The following is a 20,308-nucleotide window of genomic DNA, read 5'->3' on the forward strand; positions in this document are numbered from 1 at the left end:
CGCTCCCGTGATACAGCAAGCGACCATAGCTGCTCACTGTATCACTCTGCCCCGCCCCTCGGCGCGCTGCGTCACTGGATGTGATTGACAGCAGCGCCAGCCAATGGCTGCTCTGCTCTCAATCCATCCGCTCTAGCCAATCAGCGGCACAGCTGAGCGGCGAAGAGGATCGCGGGACCGCGCGCGGGACTTTTTCGAGGGGTCAGGTAAGTATAAGAGGGCTCGGGGGGGGGGCCGACAGCATTAAATGTTTTTTCACCTTAATGCATAGATGGCATTAAGGTGAAAAAACATTTTCCTTTACAACTCCTTTAATGCATTCTATGCATTAAAGTAAAAAAACACCTTAACGTGTCCGGCCCCCCGAGCCCCCGTTTTACTTACCTGAGCCTCGAACTTCCATGGGCGCGATCCCGCATCGTTCTCCCCATGGCTGATCAGCCCTTCATTGGATAGCTTGATAGCAGTGCAACCATTGGCTCCCGCTGCTGTCAATCAAATCCAATTTTTTTTTTTTTAAAAGCCCATGGCATGTGAAACACACCCAAAAACTCCACCCGGTGCCCAACAAATTTAGCTCTTGTGGGGAGGAGCTGCAAGAGCTGTCGTGGGACCCCAGAAGAGGAGGATCGGGGGCCACACTGTGTAAAACTAACTGCACAGTGGAGGTAAGTATGATATGTTTGTTATTTAGAAAAAAAAAAAGTGAACCTTTAGTGTCACTTTGTCCCCCTCAGATCTACAGCGACTGCAATTCCAAGTGCACTTTCAGTGCATTTTCAAGTGCACTTTGCACTTGTAGTTTGCACTGGTAGTGCAAAGTGCATTTGCCTTTCGTAAATAAACCCCATTGTGTCCTCTTGGGGAGATTTACCTTCAGTTCCTGTCCCAGAGATGCAACAGGAAATGCGTGGAAATATCTATAGACAACAAAAAAAACGTATTGGGTTTTTGACTCCTACAGCCTGTCCATTTTCATCCGATCCGACCCGCTGGACGGATGGCGAACGTATCGCCATCCATCTGTTTTCGGATGATTTTGGCGAATCCACCTCCCCATAGATGACAGTAGGTGGCCCAAACGGGGGTCGCCTGAAACCCGGACAGGCGGACCCAATCGCTCAGATCGTGTGAAAGGGGCCTTCAATAACACATTGGGGGTTATTTACGAAAGTCAAATCCACAAAGTGCACTTGAAATTGCACTGAAAGTGCAGTTGGAAGTGCAGTCGCTGTAAATCTGAGGGGTAGATCTGAAATGAAGTGAAGCTCTGCTGATTTTATCATCCAATCATGTGCAAGCTAAAATGCTGCGTTTTTATTTTCCTTGCATGTCCTCCTCAGGTCTACAGCGACTGCACTTCCAAGTGTATTTTCAGTGCAATTTCAATTTTGTAGTGCAAAGTGGATTTGCCTTTCGTAAATAACCCCCATTGCATCTTTTCCTCCTTGTTAGGGGATGAAATTGTAAACAAATAAAAGTGTGTGTAAAAAAAATAAAGATAAAATAGCTAGATCAGGGTTTGCTCTAGGTCAGGGTTCGGGTCAAAGGTCAAGGTCAGAGTAAAAGCCAGGGGTCAAAGGTCAGTGCATTTTCTGTAGGATTAAACACACCACTCCTAAAGCGCCCCTGCCCGGTGAAGTCAATGGGCAGTGCCTGCAAAGCGCTTCAACACTGGTGCCTTTGAACCCTTATTTTGCTGCTAGTGGGGGTTAACCCCTTAACGCCCGCCGCACGACTATATACGTCCGCAAAATGGCACGGACAGGCAGATGGGTGTATATATATATACATCCCTGCCTTCTAGCGGGTGGGGGGTCCGATCGGGACCCCCCCCGCTGCGTGCGGCGGGCGGATTCCCTCGGGGAGCCATCCGGGACGACGGTGCGGCTATTCGTTTATAGCCGCTCCGTCGCGATCGCTCCCCAGGGCTGAAGAACGGGGAGAGCCGTATGTAAACACGGCTTCCCCGTGCTTCACTGTGGCGGCGTATCGATCGAGTGATCCTTTTTATAAGGGAGACTCGATCGATGAAGTCAGTCCTACAGCCACACCCCCCTACAGTTGTAAACACACACTAGGTGAACCCTAACTCCTACAGCGCCCCCTGTGGTTAACTCCCAAACTGCAACTGTCATTTTCACAATAAACAATGCAATTTAAATGCATTTTTTGCTGTGATAATGACAATGGTCCCAAAAATGTGTCAAAATTGTCCGAAGTGTCCGCCATAATGTCGCAGTCACGAAAAAAATCGCTGATCGCTGCCAATAGTAGTAAAAAAATAATAATTAATAAAAATGCAATACAACTATCCCCTATTTTGTAAATGCTATAAATTTTGCGCAAACCAATCGATAAACGCTTATTGCGTTTTTTTTTTAACCAAAAATAGGTAGAAGAATACGTATCGGCCTAAACTGAGGAAAAAAAAAATTATATATGTTTTTGGGGGATATTTATTATAGCAAAAAGTAAAAAATATTGAATTTTTTTCAAAATTGTCGCTCTATTTTTGTTTATAGCGCAAAAAATAAAAACCGCAGAGGTGATCAAATACCACCAAAAGAAAGCTCTATTTGTGGGGAAAAAAGGATGCCAATTTTGTTTGGGAGCCACGTCGCACGACCGCGCAATTGTCTGTTAAAGCGACGCAGTGCCGAATCGCAAAACCTGGCCTGAGCATTTAGCTTCAAAATGGTCCGGGGCTTAAGTGGTTAAATATACCTCTAAAACAGGGGTCTCCAAACTTTTCAAACAAAGGGCCAGTTTATTGTTCTTCAGCCTTTAGGAGGGCCAGATTGTGGCCAGAGGGGGCAGAAAAAGCCCGGGCCCAGCATTGGTGAGAATTAATATGGCCTCATAGTTTGCGATCAGTAGGATAAGGAGTAGTGCCCCTATTAGTAGGAGTATTTGTATCTCATCATTGGTATCAGTGGAAGAAAAAGTGCCCCCTTGTTGGAGTCAGTGGGAAGAATAGTGCTTCATATCAGTGGGAGGAATAAAGCCCTGAGGGCCGGATAAAGGCTAGCAAAGGGCCGCATCTAGACCCCTGTTTTAAAATGATGGTAAAGTGCCGCTAAAACTAAAGACGCTTTACCGCCGACGCCCCCGCACTGTCAGTGTGAAAGGGCTATTGGTACATCTCATTATACATCACATCTATAGATGGACTACTGAGGCGCAGGGATGGACAGGGGCTGTGTATCCTATGCAATCTATCATGCCATAAAATCTAGAGCGGGGGCAGCCCAGAGCATGTGTAGAGGGATGCTGGGGATGCCATCCTCCAGCACACAGCACACTGTGACTCACCTCAGTTCTCTCTCTGTGCAGCCCGAGATAGAGATGGGAGGGGGAGGCATTCCAACTGGAGTTGGTGGAGACAGTGTGGGATCCAAGGCTCCCAGTTTGAGGAATTCATTCCATGCCCATCAGCACTGCCAGGCTGGATGGGCTGCCCAATGCGCACACATCAGTTCTGGACGGACACACACCTATGCTCAGAACACTTGTTCTGGATGGACACAAACAAGGAAAGAAGGAGGGAACTCTGGCACATCGGCGCCCCCACCTCCACAGGTGCCTGGGTGCAAAGCACCCTGCCTAGGATCGGCCCTGATGAAGGTGTTAACCACTTCCCGACCACCGCATGTATATGTACGTCCACAGAATGGCATGTACAGGCAAATGGGCGTACATGTACGTCCTTGCCTTTCCGCGGGTCGGGGGTCCGATCGGGACCCCCCCGCTATATGCGGCGGTCGGGTTCCCTCGGGGAGCGATCCGGGACGACGGCGCGGCTATTCGTTTATAGCCGCTCCGTCGCGATCGCTCCCCGGAGCTGAAGAACGGAGAGACCCGTATGTAAACACGGCTTGCCCGTGCTTCACTATGGCGAGGCATCGATCGTGTCATCCCCTTTATAGATGACAATCGATGACGTCAGTCCTACAGCCACACACCCCTACAGTTGTAAACACACACTAGGTGAACCCTAACTCCTACAGCGCCACCTGTGGTTAACTCCCAAACTGCAACTGTCATTTTCACAATAAACAATGCAATTTAAATGCATTTTTTGCTGTGAAAATGACAATGGTCCCAAAAATTTGTCAAAATTGTCCGAAGTGTCCGCCATAATGTCGCAGTCATGAAAAAAATCGCTGATCGCCGCCATTAGTAGTAAAAAAAATAAATTAATAAAAATGCAATAAAACTATCCCCTATTTTGTAAACGCTATAAATTTTGCGCAAACCAATCGATAAACGCTTATTGCGATTTTTTTACCAAAAATAGGTAGAAGAATACGTATCGTCTTAACTGAGGAAAAAAAAATGTTATATATGTTTTTGGGGGATATTTATTATAGCAAAAAGTAAAAAATATTGTTTTTTTTTCAAAATTGTTGATCTATTTTTGTTTATAGCGCAAAAAATAAAAACCGCAGAGGTGATCAAATACCACCAAAAGAAAGCTCTATTTGTGGGGAAAAAAGGACGCCAATTTTGTTTGGGAGCCACGTCGCACGACCGCGCAATTGTCTGTTAAAAGCGACGCAGTGCCGAATCGCAAAACCTGGCCTGGGCATTTAGCTGCCTAAAGGTCCGGGGCTTAAGTGGTTAATGATTGATGATATGATCACAAAAAAAATAGCCAACACTTTTATGGGCCCAACTACTGCTATTTCTACATCGAGAGACACTTGTTTTACTATGATTCCAAGCTCTGTCTAAAGCCCCGTACACACGATCGGAATTTTCGATGGAAAAAGTCAGTCAGAAATTCCGATCGTGTGTATGCCCCATCTGACTTTTTTTCCGAGGAATTCCATCGGAGTTTAGATAGAGAACATGTTCTCTTTTACTCCGAGGAATTCCAATGTGAGTTTGGCCGGGCAAAAGCCTGATCGTGTGTACAAGGCATAAGACACATTGGGCCGGATTCAAAGAGATTTGCGCATTATTTATGGAGGCGCAGGGCAACGTTTTTTGCCCTGCGCCCCCGCAAATTTGCTCCGCTGCCCTTGATTCACGGAGCAGAAGCTCCGTGAATTGCGCGGGCGCGCCGGCAAAATGCCCGGCACTAGAGCACGCAATTTAAATGATCCCGTAGGGGGCGGCAATCATTTAAATTAGGCGCGTTCCCGCGCCGATCGTAGAGCGCATGCTCCGTCTGGAAACTTTCCCGACGTGCATTGCGGCAAATGACGTCGCAAGGACGTCATTTGCTTCAAAGTGAACGTGAATGGCGTCCAGCACCATTCACGATTCACTTACGCAAACGACGTAAAATTCAAATTTCACGACGCGGGAACGACAGGTATATGTAGCAGGGGCAGCCTTGCGCGAAAACCGCCGTACGTAAACGACGTAAATTGCGTACGCAGGGCTCGCGCAACGTTGTGAATCGGTGTTAGTATGCAATTTGCATACTATACGCTGAGCACAATGGGAACGCCACCTAGCGTCCACCGCAAGAATGCAGCCTAAGATATGCGGGCATAAGAGCCTTAGAGCCATTAGAGATCTTAGGCTGCAGTCGGCGTAACGAGGTTCCAGAATCAGGAGCACTCGTTACGCCGGGGCAAGTAAGCAATTGCGCTGTGTAACCTATGGTTACACAGGCGCAATTGCTTCTTGAATCCGGCCCCCTGGTCTGGAAACTTGTCCCACTGAATCCACATAAGCCCTGCTAGTAAATTTCAACCCCAGATCAAGGGGGAAAATGTTGGTGCCGAAATGCATCGGCTGTCATTACAGTAGTGGTGACCCCACCCATGTGAAATGCTGTGCTGAAGTTATAGATGTAGGAGGAATCGCACATTTTAACCTGAAGCTTCTATCTGATTCTCCTGCAGCAAAAAAGCTAATTGATAAGAAGATGAATGAGATCGAGGAAAGGCTGGAGAGGGGAGAGGAGGTGCAGGGGGAGTACCTGACCTACCTGCTGTCCAGCGGAAAACTGACAATGTCCGAGATATGCGGCAGTGTGGCCGAGCTGCTTATGGCCGGAGTAGACACTGTAGGTAACATATATATTTATCTAAAGCTGAACTCCTAGTGTGTTCTTTATTGCATACTTACATTGGCCCAGTTTATACTATATCGTCAAATGTATTGGGACACCTGCCCTTACATACACACTGGGGTGGATTCAAGAAGCAATTGCGCCTGTGTAACCATAGGTTACACAGCGCAATTGCTTACTTGCCCCGGCGTAACGAGCGCTCCTGATTCAGGAACCTTGTTACGCCGACTGCAGCCTAAGATATGCGTGGCATAAGGCTCTTATGCCCGCATATCTTAGGCTGCATTCTTGCGATGGCCGCTAGGTGGCGTTCCCGTTGTGCTCAGCGTATAGTATGCAAATTGCATACTAACACCGATTCACAACGTTGCGCGAGCCCTGCGTACGCAATTTACGTTGTTTCCGTACGGCGGTTTTTGCGTAAGGCTGCCCCTGCTATTAGCAGGGGCAGCCAATGTTCCGTATACCCGTCGTTCCCGCGTTGCGAAATTTAAAATTTACGTAGTTAGCGTAAGTGAATCGTGAATGGCGCTGGACGCCATTCACGTTCACTTTGAAGCAAATGACGTCCTTGCGACGTCATTTGCCGCAATGCACGTCAGGAAAGTTTCCCGATGGAGCATGCGCTCTACGCTCGGCGCGGGAACGCGCCTAATTTAAATGATTCCCGCCCCCTACGGGATCATTTAAATTGCGCGCGCTTGAGCCGGGCATTTTGCCGGCGCGCCCACGCAATTTACGGAGCTTCTGCTCCGTGAATCGAGGGCAGCGCAAAAAAATTGCGGGGGCGCAGGGCAAAATCGTTGCCCTGCGCCTCCGTAATAAATGCACAAATCTACTTGAATCCGGCCCATTAACTTTAAAGTGGACGTAAACCCGATTCATGAAATATGAGCTGGGCACACACAGTGCCTTGCGAAAGTATTCGGCCCCCTTGAACTTTGCGACCTTTCAGGCTTCAAACATAAAGATATAAAACTGTTTTTTTTTTTTTGAAGAATCAACAACAAGTGGGACACAATCATGAAGTGGAACGAAATTTATTGGATATTTCAAACTTTAACAAATTTAAAAAAACTGAAAAATTGGGTGTGCAAAATTATTCAGCCCCTTTACTTTCAGTGCAGCAAACTCTCTCCAGAAGTTCAGTGAGGATCTCTGAATGATCCAATGTTGACCTAAATGACTAATGATGATAAATAGAATCCACCTGTGTGTAATCAAGTCTCCGTATAAATGCACCTGCACTGTGATAGTCTCAGAGGTCCGTTTACAGCGCAGAGAGCATCATGAAGAACAAGGAACACACCAGGCAGGTCCGAGATACTGTTGTGGAGAAGTTTAAAGCCGGATTTGGATACAAAAAGATTTCCCAAGCTTTAAACATCCCAAGGATGACTGTGCAAGCGATAATATTGAAATGGAAGGAGTATCAGACCACTGCAAATCTACGAAGACCTGGCCGTCCCTCTAAACTTTCAGCTCATACAAGGAGAAGACTGATCAGAGATGCAGCCAAGAGGCCCATGATCACTCTGGGTGAACTGCAGAGATCTACAGCTGAGGTGGGAGACTCTGTCCATAGGACAACAATCAGTCCCTGTATACTGCACAAATCTGGCCTTTATGGAAGAGTGGCAAGAAGAAACCAATTTCTTAAAGATATCCATAAAAAGTGTTGTTTAACCACTTGCTTACTGGGCACATATACCCCCCTCCTGCCCAGGTGAAATTTCAGCTTCCGGCACTGCGTCGCTTTAACTGACAATTGTGCGACGTGGCTCCCAAACAAAATTTACGTCCTTTTTTCCCCACAAGTAGAGCTTTCTTTTGGTGGTATTTGATCGCCTGTGCGGTTTTTATTTTTTGCACTATGAACAAAAAAGTGCAACAATTTTGAAAAAAAATACAATATTTTTTACTTGTTGCTATAATAAATATGCCAATTTAAAAAAAAAAAAAAAAAATTTCTCAGTTTAGGCCAATACGTATTCTTCTACATATTTTTGGTAAAAAAAAAAAAAAAATCGCAATAAGCGCAAAAGTTATAGCGCCTACAAAATAGGGGACAGAATTATTATTATTATTTTTTTTTTTTACTAGAAATGGCAGTGATCTGCGTTATGGCGGACACATCGGACACTTTTGACACATTTTTGCCGCCATTCACATTTATACTGCGATCAGTGCTATAAATATGCACTAATTACTGTATAAATGTGACTGGCATTGAAGGGGTTAACACTAGGGGGTGAGGAAGGGGTTAAATGTATTCCCTGCATAGTGTTCTAACTGTAGGTGGAGGGGGGGTGACTGGGGGGGTGACCGATCTGTGTCCCTATGTACAAGGGACACAGATCGGTCTCCTCTCCAGAGACAGGACGCTGTCTCTGTGTGAGCCAGCAATGAGAGATGATCTCATATGTTTACATATGAGATCATCTCTCATTGGCCGCACAGATCGCATCGCAAACGGCCACTCTGATTGGCCGTTCGCGGCGATCTGTAATTGGCTGTGTCCAAGGGACACGGCCAACACAGAGTTTCCCCGCTGCGCGCTCTGGAGCGCGCGCGGGGAACGCCCAAAGGGGCGGACGTCAATTGACGTCTGGTTGGATTTTCAGATCCGCGCTGTAGCCGTCATTCGGCTATAGCGCGGGTCTCAGGAGGTTAAAGTTTGCCACAAGCCACCTGGGAGACACACCAAACATGTGGAAGAAGGTGCTCTGGTCCGATGAAACCAAAATCAAACTTTTTGGCAAAAATGCAAAACTTTATGTTTGGCGTAAAAGCAACACAGCTCATCACCCTGAACACACCATCCCCACTGTGAAACATGGTGGTGGCAGCATCATGGTTTGGGCCTGCTTTTCTTCAGCAGGGACAGGGAAGATGGTTAAAATTGATGGGAAGATGGATGGAGCCAAATACAGGACCATTCTGGAAGAAAACCTGATGGAGTCTGCAAAAGACCTGAGACTGGGACGGAGATTTGTCTTCCAACAAGACAATGATCCAAAACATAAAGCAAAATCTACAAAAGAAATTGTTCACAAATAAACATATCCAGGTGTTAGAATGGCCAAGTCAAAGTCCAGACCTGAATCCAATCAAGAGTCTGTGGAAAGAACTGAAAACTGCTGTTCACAAACGCTCTCCATCCAACCTCACTGAGCAAGAGCGGTTTTGCAAGGAGGAATGGGCAAAAATTTCAGTCTCTCGATGTGCAAAACTGATAGAGACATACCCCAAGCGACTTACGGCTGTAATCGCAGCAAAAGGTGGCGCTACAAAGTATTAACTTAAGGGGGCTGAATAATTTTGCACGCCCAATTTTTCAGTTTTTTATTTGTTAAAAAAGTTTGAAATATCCAATAAATTTTGTTCCACGTCATGATTGTGTCCCACTTGTTGATTCTTCAAAAAAAATTACAGTTTTATATCTTTATGTTTGAAGCCTGAAATGTGGCAAAAGGTCGCAAAGTTCAAGAGGGCCGAATACTTTCGCAAGGCACTGTATCTTCTGATACGCCACGTAAGTGCACTGATGCGCTGTCGTATCTATGCGCCTGATGCTTGAAATAAGATACGCCTGAATTTTGGCTCCATCCGACCGACGTAAGTCTCCTACGCCGTCGTATCTTGGGCGCATATTTACGCTGGCCGTAAGGGGCGCTTCCATTGATTCACGCGTCGAAAATGCAAATGACCGAGATACGCCGATTCACGAACGTACTTGCGCCCGTCGCAGTAGTATACGCCATTTACGTAAGGCGTACGTCCGACGTAAAGTTATTCCACCTATAGGAGGAGCATCCCATGCAAAGGTATGGATGACGGAACAGCCATCGGATTTTACGTCGTTTACGTAAGTCGTACGTGAATGGGGCTGGGCGTAGGTTAAGTTCACGTCGTACACATTGAGCCGTCGTATCTTAGGGAGTATATGCGACGTGATTCTGAGCATGCGCGCGCATGAGCCGTTCGCTCGGCCCTTCATTTACATGGGGTCACGCTTCCTTTAAATGTATCACACCCACCTTCAACCTACTTTGAATTAGGCCGGCGCAACGTACGGGGCGAGTGCTTTGTGAATACTGTTCTTGCCTCTGGGCTAGATTCAGGTACAATTGTGCTTTTTTTACGGAGGCGCAGGGCAACGTTTCTGCCCTGCGCCCCCGCAAATTTACTGCGCTGCCCTTGATTCACGGAGCAGTAGCTCCGTAAATTGCGTGGGCGCGCCGGCAAAATGCCCGGCGTAAGTGCGCGCAATTTAAATGATCCCGTAGGGGGCGGGAATCATTTAAATTAGGCGCGTTCCCGCGCCGATCATAGAGCGCATGCTCCGTCGGGAAACTTTCCCGACGTGCATTGCGGCAAATGACGTCGCAAGGACGTCATTTGCTTCAAAGTGAACGTGAATGGCGTCCAGCGCCATTCACGAATCACTTATGCAAACTACGCAAATTTTAAATTTCGCGACGCGGGAACGACGGGTATACGTAACATTGGCTGCCCCTGCTAATAGCAGGGGCAGCCTTACGCGAAAAACGCCGTACGGAAACGACGTAAACTGCGTACGCAGGGCTCGCGTAACGTTGTGAATCGGTGTTAGTATGCAATTTGCATACTATACGCTGAGCACAACGGGAACGCCACCTAGCGGCCATCGCAAGAATGCAGCCTAAGATATGCGGGCATAAGAGCCTTATGCCGCGCATATCTTAGGCTGCAGTCGGCGTAACAAGGTTCCTGAATCAGGAGCATTCGTAACGCCGGGGCAAGTAAGCAATTCCGCTGTGTAACTCTGGTTACACAGGCGCAATTGCTTCTTGAATCCGTGCCTCTGTGTTTTACATCGGCATAGCGCATATGAGATGCGCTACGCCGGCCAAAAGATGCGCCGCTCTACGTGAATCCGGCTAATAGTCTATAAAAGCCCTCTGTATTTTTGTCTTTCTGCAGACATCAAACACGTTGACCTGGTGTTTGTATCACCTGGCACAAGACCCGGAGCTGCAGCAATCCCTATATGAAGAGGTGGTCAGAGTCGCTCCAGCAGAGTGTATCCCCACAGCTGAGGATCTCTCTCGAATGCCGCTACTAAAAGCCACAATCAAAGAGACTCTACGGTATGCTTATTGGATTTAACCCACCCTTCTACCTTTCTCGTCTACGGGAGAACGATGCCCCCCAGCCCACACACACAGCCTCCTGGGGTACTCACATTGTGATTTGAAAATCTGTGTGGCTGTGGGTGCATCCCCCACTCCGACACCCCGCCCCCCTTGCGCAGATGTCAAATTGGGATGTCAAGTTCCTGAGTGTTTCCGAGCATTTCCGATGGTTTCTGAGATCAGCCGAGCTGTACCTGAGTATTTACGAGGCTCTCTGGTGCCCCCCCCCCAGCTCTGGTCACATGCTGTATTGCATGCCATAAAAGTCAATGTGGAACAAATTATCTAAGGGCCAGATTCACGTGGAATCGCGGCGGCGTAACTTATCCTAGATAAGTTACACCGCCGCAATTTTTCATCGCAAGTGCCTGATTCACCAAGCACCTGCGATGAAAACTACGCCCGCGGCCTCCGGCGCAAGGCGGGCCAATTCAAATGGGCGTGTGCCATTTAAATTCGGCGCGCTTCCCGCGCCGGACCTACTGCGCATGCTCCGTTTCCTAACTCCCGCCGTGCTTTGCGCGCCGTGACGTCATTTATTTGAACGGCGACGCGCGTAGCGTACTTCCGTATTCCCGGACGGCTTACGCAAACGACGTTAAATTTAGAATTTAGACGCGGGAACGACGGCCATACTTTAGACAGCAATACACTTGCTGACTAAAGTTAGGGCACCAAAAAAAACGACTAACTTTGCGACGGGAAACTTGACTACGGACGACGTAGCGAACGCGAAAAACCGTCGTGGATCGGCCGTAACTCCTAATTTGCATACGCTGGTTTACGACGCAAACTCCCCCCATCGGCGGCCGCGGTACTGCATCCTAAGATCCGACAGTGTAAAACAATTACACCTGTCGGATCTTAGGGATATCTATGCGTAACTGATTCTATGAATCAGTCGCATAGATAGAAACAGAGATACGACGGCGTATCAGGAGAAACGCTGTCGTATCTCATTTGTGAATCTGGCCCTTAGTTTCCATTGATTTCTATGGGGAAACTCGCTTTGATATGAAAGTGCTTTTGATCACAAGCATTCTCCTGAAACGGATTATGCTCGTATTCCAAGGTTCCACTGTATATCCATTTACAATCCAACATAGATAATAAAATACTTTTGCTTTTTCTCCCATGCAGGCTGTATCCTATCGCGGCTGTCAACGGCAGAATGATCTGTGAGAAGGAGGTCGTGATTGGTGACTATTGGTTTCCAAAAAAAGTACGTTACCTGCACCCAATTTATAACTGGAGTTTATCCTTTGTATTGAGGCACCCCTTGTGTTAAAAACAAAACAAAAAAAAAACCTCCATCTGTCATTTTTCTAATGTGGAATTTGGTTGCTTTGAGTATAAGTTTCTCTTTAACCACTTAAGCCCCCCCGGACCATTTTGTTGCTAAATGCCCAGGCCAGGTTTTGCGATTCGGCACTGCGTCGCTTTAACAGACAATTGCGCGGTCGTGCGACGTGGCTCCCAAACAAAATTGGCGTCCTTTTTTTCCCACAAGTAGAGCTTTCTTTTGGTGGTATTTGATCACCTCTGCGGCTTTTATTTTTTGCGCTATAAACAAAAAGAGAGCGACAATTTTGAAAAAAATGCAATATTTTTTACTTTTTGCTATAATAAATATCCCCCAAAAACATATATAAAATTGTTTTTTTCCTCAGTTTAGGCCGATACGTATTCTTCTACCTATTTTTGGTAAAAAAAAAATCGCAATAAGCGTTTATCGATTGGTTTGCGCAAAATTTATAGCGTTTACAAAATAGGGGATAGTTTCATTGCATTTTTATTAATATTTTTTTTTTTTACTACTAATGGCGGCGATCAGCGATTTTTTTTCGTGACTGCGACATTATGGCGGACACTTCGGACAATTTTGACACATTTTTGGGACCATTTTCACAGCAAAAAATGCATTTAAATTGCATTGTTTATTGTGAAAATGACAGTTGCAGTTTGGGAGATAACCACAGGGGGCGCTGTAGGAGTTAGAGTTCACCTAGTGTGTGTTTACAACTGTAGGGGGGTGTGGCTGTAGGACTGACGTCATCGATCGTGTCTCCCTATAAAAGGGATCACTCGATCGATGCGCCGCCACAGTGAAGCACGGGGAAGCCGTGTTTACATACGGCTCTCCCCGTTCTTCAGCTCCGGGGAGCATTTGCGACGGAGCGGCTATAAACGAATAGCCGCGCTGTCGTCCCGGAACGCTCCCCGCGGGAATCCGCCCGCCGCATGTAGCGCGGGGGGGGGTCCCGATCGGACCCCCGACCCGCGGAAAGGCATGGACGTACATGTACGCCCATATGCCTGTACGTGCCATTCTGTGGACGTACATATACATGCGGCGGACGGCAAGTGGTTAAAGGAGCACTCCACCCAAATTATATTTTAGTTATAGGTGGAGCTTGATGGGTTGAGTAAGCCCCTTACTTCTTATATGCCTTGAATAACCCAACAGCGAGATCTCCCTGCTACAGTTATCAACTCACAGTAGTCCCACCCACCAACAAAGTCCCCAAGAGTTAGAAGAGACTATCAATGGGTTTACCTCTCCAGGATTCACCTGTAGGCAAGTGCAGTATACTTTCTCCACTGCAGGTGAGGCTCATCTGCAGCGGCATTGCAGTTTCAAAGGAATTCAAGAGGTACGTGGTTCTTCTATGGTTTTCTGGGTCATTGGGGAAGCTATCTGATTGGATGCTGCCACCCCATGTGACTCTAGCAGCCATCTTGGGTTAGGCAGAGCCTATTTAAAGGGGAGGTTCACCCTAAAAACGACTTTCTACTATTACATTGGCCCCCCACATTACAATACAATTATGCCTATTATGTTTTTTTTTATGCTGTACATACCTTGGTACAGCTAATTCACCTGTGGCTTCCGGGTTGCGAGTCCGCGGGAGTGGGCGTTCCTAACATGCTGGTGATTGACCTGATGAAAAAAAACGAGCTCCCCCGTCGCGTAAGCTGCGTCACGATTGCCGAAAGAAGCCGAACGGCGGTGCGCAGGCGCAGTATAGCGCCGACTCGCCATTCGGCTCCTTTCGCCAATCGTGACGCAGCTTACGCGACGGGGGGGTTTGTTTTTTGTCATCATGTCAATCACCAGCATGTTAGGAACGCCCACTCCCGCGGGACTCGCAACCCGGAAGCCACGGGTGAATTAGCTGTACCAAGGTATGTACAGCATAAAAAAAAAAACATAATAGGCATAATTGTATTGTAATGTGGGGGGCCAATGTAATACTAGAAAGTAGTTTTTAGGGTGAACCTCCCCTTTAAGGCCGTGGCTCCCGGGCTTGGCACATATTTTGTGAGTGGGTAACATAGGGACAGGTCTGTTAGGGACTGTGGTAGGGGAAGGTTCCAGATAAGGTGGGAAAGCGTAGGGTTTGCAACTTCTCTGGGTATCTTCCTGCTTGGGCACGAGATAGCCAGGCCACCGCTTTCTGCCCCTCGTAACAGGCATTGTCAGTTTGGCTGAAACCTGCTCTCTACGCGCTGCTAGACCTGTGATGGTTTCTGGTTGGGCTGTTTTTTTGTTACCGGGTTTATAGTGAACTGTCTTGGCTGTACCGACCCACACACCAAATGCTGAAATATCACTTTTGGGTGGACTGACCCTTAAAGGGGTTGTAAACCATCCTATGCATTAGGGTGAAAAAACCCTTGCAGTCTCTGGGCCCCCCAGCCCCCCCCCCCCCCCCCGTTTTACTTACCTGAGCTCCGAATTGTCGTGGGTGCGATCCCGCGCCGCTATCTCTCCACGGCTTCTCGGCTCTTCATTGGATAGATTGATAGCAGCGCAGCCATTGGCTCAAATCTAATGACACAGGCTCCAGGGGGCAGGGCCGAGTCATACACTCGGCGGTTATGGATGCCGAGTGTGTGACACGGGAGTGGGCCCACAAGGCAGGGGAGGGCTGGCAGCCTTAGGCCTGGGGGGCAAGTCCAGTCAAGTGGCCCATAGAGCATGGAAAAGTGATGGATCAAGGAAAACAGTCTAAGATTTTTCATGATCACAAGAGTCCGCACAGAGGCCCCCCTTACATCAGAGTCCGCACAGAGGCCCCCCTTACATCAGAGTCCGCACAGAGGCCCCCCTTACATCAGAGTCTGCACAGAGGCCCCCCCTTACATCAGAGTCTGCACAGAGGCCCCCCCTTACATCAGAGTCTGCACAGAGGCCCCCCTTACATCAGAGTCCGCACAGAGGCCCCCCCTTACATCAGAGTCCGCACAGAGGCCCCCCCTTACATCAGAGTCCGCACAGAGGCCCCCCCTTACATCAGAGTCTGCACAGAGGCCCCCCTTACATCATAGTCTGCACAGAGGCCCCCCTTACATCATAGTCTGCACAGAGGCCCCCCTTACATCAGAGTCTGCACAGAGGCCCCCCTTACATCATAGTCTGCACAGAGGCCCCCCTTACATCAGAGTCTGCACAGAGGCCCCCCCTTACATCAGAGTCCGCACAGAGCCCCCCCCCCTTACATCAGAGTCCGCACAGAGCCTCCCCTTACACCAGAGTCTGCACAGACCCCATATACATCATATCTCATGTAAGGGGTGTTCTGGGAAACTTGATTTAAGTGTGCATGCTGTGGACAATTGTGTAAATAGTCGCTGGTGTGCGCTGAGGCTGAGCTATGTGTGAGACGAGACATAGCTCAGCTCTGCAGCCATCTACCTCCGAGCTGACACAGCTATGTTAACAGAGATCCAGCAGGCATATTCCTGCTCTGCAAAAACAGCATTTGGTAGTGGCGGCCAGTGGCTGTGCATCGTGTCACCAGCCCAGGGGGAGATTTCCACCCTGCCCCCCCTGCCAGCCCTCCCCTGTCACAAGGTAACCCCCTCGGGAGAGAGCTTCCCAGAGGGGGTTATCTAATGCGGAGAGGAGCCGCAAGAGTCGCCGTGGGATCCCAGAAGAGGACGATCGGGGCCAAAACTAACTGCACAGAGGAGGTAAGTATAACATGTTTGTTAATTGTATTTATTTTTTAAAGCTGAACCTTTAGTGTCACTTTAACACAAATTATAAATTCATTTGTTAAAAAAAAAAAAAAAAAAAGTTAAATGCACATTCCTCTACCTCTCCATTCAACCTCATTTATCATCCTTTTCACCAGAATCAGATGTCTAGATCCCCGCTGGTTGTTGCATTTCCATGCTGTCATATTTGTATCTCTTCTCACAGACTCTGTTTGTTCTGAATCATTATGGCATCTCCAGAGACGAGGACTGTTTTCAGAACGCGGACAAGTTCTTGCCTCAGAGGTGGCTGCGTGATAGCGGGATGAATCGCCATCCGTTCAGCTCCATTCCCTTTGGCTATGGGATTCGGGCCTGTGTTGGGAGACGTATTGCTGAGCTGGAGATGCACCTGGCTTTGGCTCGGGTGAGAAAATTATAATAATTAAAGGGTCACTAAAGGAAACATTTTTATTAGCTAAATAGCTTCCTTTACCTTAGTGCAGTGGTCTTTTCATTTCCTAATTGTTCGTTTTTGCTCTGAAGTTGATCTATGTCTTGTCTGTTCTCCCCACTTCCTGGTTGTCTGTTTGAGAAAAAGACGGCAGAGCGAGGATTCATGCTGTGGTCACTAGTGTCCGGTGGACATCGAGTCCGCCAGACATGCTGTTTGGCTCCCCCGCTGGCCAATGGGAGCAAGTGCGTGCCTCCCACGGAAATGCACGTGCCCACAAAGACGAGTTCCTGCGCGGACGTACAGCTACAGCGATTTGCGGGAACAAGCCACCTTGCCGCAGTATGTTTACGGCGGCTGGTCGGGAAGTGGTTTAAGGACATTTTTGATTTTTTTTTTAAACTCCCCCGTTCCCAAACCCTCTTAACTTAAATGTTTGGAGCCAGGCGATCTGAATTTTCAGGAGGATGTGACTCTTCCTTATTTCTCACTTTATCAGCTGTACTTTGAGACGAACATCTGTCATCTAAAAATAAGAGTTTCCTGCAATCTCTCCAGTGGCCCGTGTCTCCTACTTCCCCCACCATTCCAGAGCTACAGCCTTTGGCAAAGTTCTTAGGGCCAGATTCACAGCAGAGATACGACGGAGTATCTCAGATACACCGTCGTATCTCTCAGGCCGGGTACACACGGACAAACATGTATGGTGAAAGCGGTCCGTCGGACCGTTTTCACCATACATGTCTGCCAGAGGGCTTCTGTACGATGGTTGTACACACCATCGTACAGAAGTCCGCGCGTAAACAATACGCGGGGCGTGTCCGCGGTGTCGCCGCGTCGATGACGCGGTGTCGCCGCGACAATGACGCGGCGACGTGGGCGGCCCGCCTTTAAAATGCTTCCACGCATGCGTCGAAGTCATTCGACGCATGCGAGGGACGGCGGGCGCCTGGACATGTACGGTAGGTCTGTACTGACGACCGTACATGTCCGAGCGGGCTGAATTCCAGCGGGCTGTTTTAAAACAAGTCCAGGAATATTTGTCTGCTGGGAAAAGGCCCGGCGGGCAAATGTTTGCTGGAATTCGGCCCGCTCGCGCCCACACACGACCAAACATGCCTGCTGAAACTGACCTGCGGGCCAGTTTCAGCAGACATGTTTGGTCGTGAGTATGGGGCCTCAGAGTATCTATGCGACTGATTCATAGAATCAGTTACGCATAGATATCCCTAAGATCCGACAGGTGTAATTGTTTTACACTGTCGGATCTTAGGATGCAATACCGCGGCCGCCGCTGGGTGGAGTTCGCGTCCTATTCCAGCGTCGGGTATGCAAATGAGATTTTACAGCGATCCACGACGGTTTTTCGCGTTCGGTACGTCGTCGCTAGTCTAGATTCCCGTCGCAATTTTAGTCGTCGTTTTACCTGCCCTAACTTTACACAGCCCACGTATGGGCTGTGTAAAATATGGCCGTCGTTCCCGCGTCGAAATTGAAAAAAAAAAATTTCTTGCGTAAGACGTCCGGGAATACGAAAGTACGCTACGCACGTCGCCGTTCGAAAAAATTACATCACTTCACGCAAAGCACGGCGGGTGTTTTAAAACGGACCATGCGCAGTAGGTCCGGCGCGGGAGCCCGCCTAATTTAAATGGCACACGCTCCTTTGAATTACGCGGGCTTACGCCGGAGGCCGCCGGCGTAAGTTTCCATGCAAGTGCTTGGTGAATCAGGCACTTGCGATGAAAACTTGCGGCGGTGTAACGTATCTACGATACGTTACGCCGCCGCAGTTCTATGTGAATCTGGCCCTTAGCACTCAACACTTCCAGGAGTGCTGGATGCCCGTGTCCCCTGCTGTGCGCTGTGGTTACTTCCCCCGAGATCCACTTCACTGGCAAGACCTGTAGTGACCCAAGGGGTCCAAGGAAGGAACCACAGCAGACAGCACTGGGCACAGTAGCATTTGACACTCCCAGAAGTGTTGAATGCTACACACTGACAGACGATGCAGCACTGGAACTGAGGAGAGATAGGAGACACAGGCTTCCTGAGAAGTGAGTGTACTGACTTTCTACAGCGGACAAATCCAATTATACTCATTTATTTCTCATTGAATGTTGCAGATCATCAGGAAGTTTGAGATCAGATACAACCCCCAAGGGGCAGAAGTGAAGCCAATGTTGAGAATCGTCATGGTACCAAGTTTACCCGTCAACCTGGAGCTCCTGGAGAGACCGACCGGCTAGACGCCGAATTCCTCTGCCATGGATGTGGGCAGAGCTCAGTCATAGATGATCCTCATGATAGGGATCCTATAGAGATAAAAACTAAGCAGAGATTAACTTCCTTTCTTAGATAACAAATATGTTCATAGATAAATATGTAATGGGGATGTGAGTGGGCCCTGCTCAACCCATAGGTGCGGTAGGATTTGCTGTTGTGTTTCCAACATATATGGGTAGATTCACATACAATGGCCTAAAATTAGGACGGCCGTAAATTATTTAGGCTATTAGTGATTCTCAAACCACTTACCTTCAAATTTTCGGCGGCGTAGCCTAAAACGAGCAGGCGTAAGCACGCCTAATTCAAATGACTGGGAGGGGGGCGTGTAGTATGGAAATGAGGCTTGACCTCACGTTTTTTGACTTTTTTTACACTGCGCATGCGCCGGGCGACTACATTTCCCAGTGCGCATTGCGGCTAAGTAGGCCGTACGGGCCTATTGATTTCGACACGTACGTAAACGACGTAAATCCCGATTCGTGGACGACTTGCGCAAACGACGTAAAAAAATTCGAACCTCGCGGCGGGAACGGCGGCCATACTTAACATTGTTATTCCACCTCATAGGTGGAATAACTTTAGGCGGCCTATCGCGTACGGAAACGACGTAATGCGACGGTGTAGGCCCGGTGTACGCTCGTGAATCGTCGTGAATCGGCGTATCCCCTCATTTACATAATCTAGGCCGGCCGCAATGTAAGCGCCACCTAGCGGTAAGCCAAAACATTGCAATCTAAGATAGAATGGCGCAAGCCGTCCTATCTTAGATATGTTTAAGTGTATCTCTGTTAGAGAATACACTTAAACATAGGTTGGCTTAGATTCAGAGTTAGGTCGGCTTATCTGTAGATAAGCCGGCCTAACTCTTTGTGAATCTACCTAATAATGCGTACACACGATCGGAAATTCCAACAACAAAACCGTGTTTTGTACGACGAGCCGAGATCAGTGAAGTTCAATAGGCAGTTCGGCTCTTCTGCTTGATTCTGAGCATGCATGTTTTTTTGCATACAATCAGAATTTCCGACCAGAACTTTTGCTGTCGGAAAAATTGAGAACCAGCTCTCAATTTTTTCTTGTCGGAAATTCCGACAGGAAATGTCCGATGGAGCCTACACTCGGTCGGAATTTCTGACCAAGAGAACACATCGAACATTTCTTGTCGGAAATTCCGATCGTGTGTACGCGGCATTAGAATATAGAGGGCAGGGTTTTCCTACTCTTTTAAAAATGGTGATGTATTTTATTATTAGTTCTAAGAGATGTGGGCATATCAATCACAATAAAATTTTATATAATTAAAGCGGAGTTCCGGCCACAATTTCACTTTTTAAATATAAATACCCCTGTAATACACAAGCTTAATGTATTCTA

The 20,308-nt window shown here is 48.0% G+C and overlaps 1 protein-coding gene across 2 annotated transcripts in view; it reads left to right on the top strand.

Moving 5' to 3' along the window:
- Positions 1-19,137, top strand: part of LOC120944206 (sterol 26-hydroxylase, mitochondrial-like) — a 34,799-nt gene extending 15,662 nt beyond the window's left edge. The window contains exons 5-9 of one of the 2 annotated variants that reach the window (XM_040358161.1): positions 5,862-6,025; positions 10,997-11,163; positions 12,349-12,430; positions 16,418-16,618; positions 18,772-19,137. In XM_040358161.1, the coding sequence (XP_040214095.1) occupies positions 5,862-6,025; positions 10,997-11,163; positions 12,349-12,430; positions 16,418-16,618; positions 18,772-18,894 (737 nt within the window). In that variant the 3' untranslated portion in view covers positions 18,895-19,137. The remainder of the gene's footprint in view (positions 1-5,861; positions 6,026-10,996; positions 11,164-12,348; positions 12,431-16,417; positions 16,619-18,771) is intronic. The other variant, XM_040358162.1, reaches the window with a different exon arrangement.
- The last annotated feature ends 1,171 nt before the right edge of the window (positions 19,138-20,308 follow it).

Source organism: Rana temporaria, chromosome 6 (genome assembly GCF_905171775.1).
Source record: "Rana temporaria chromosome 6, aRanTem1.1, whole genome shotgun sequence".
NCBI lineage: Eukaryota > Metazoa > Chordata > Amphibia > Anura > Ranidae > Rana > Rana temporaria.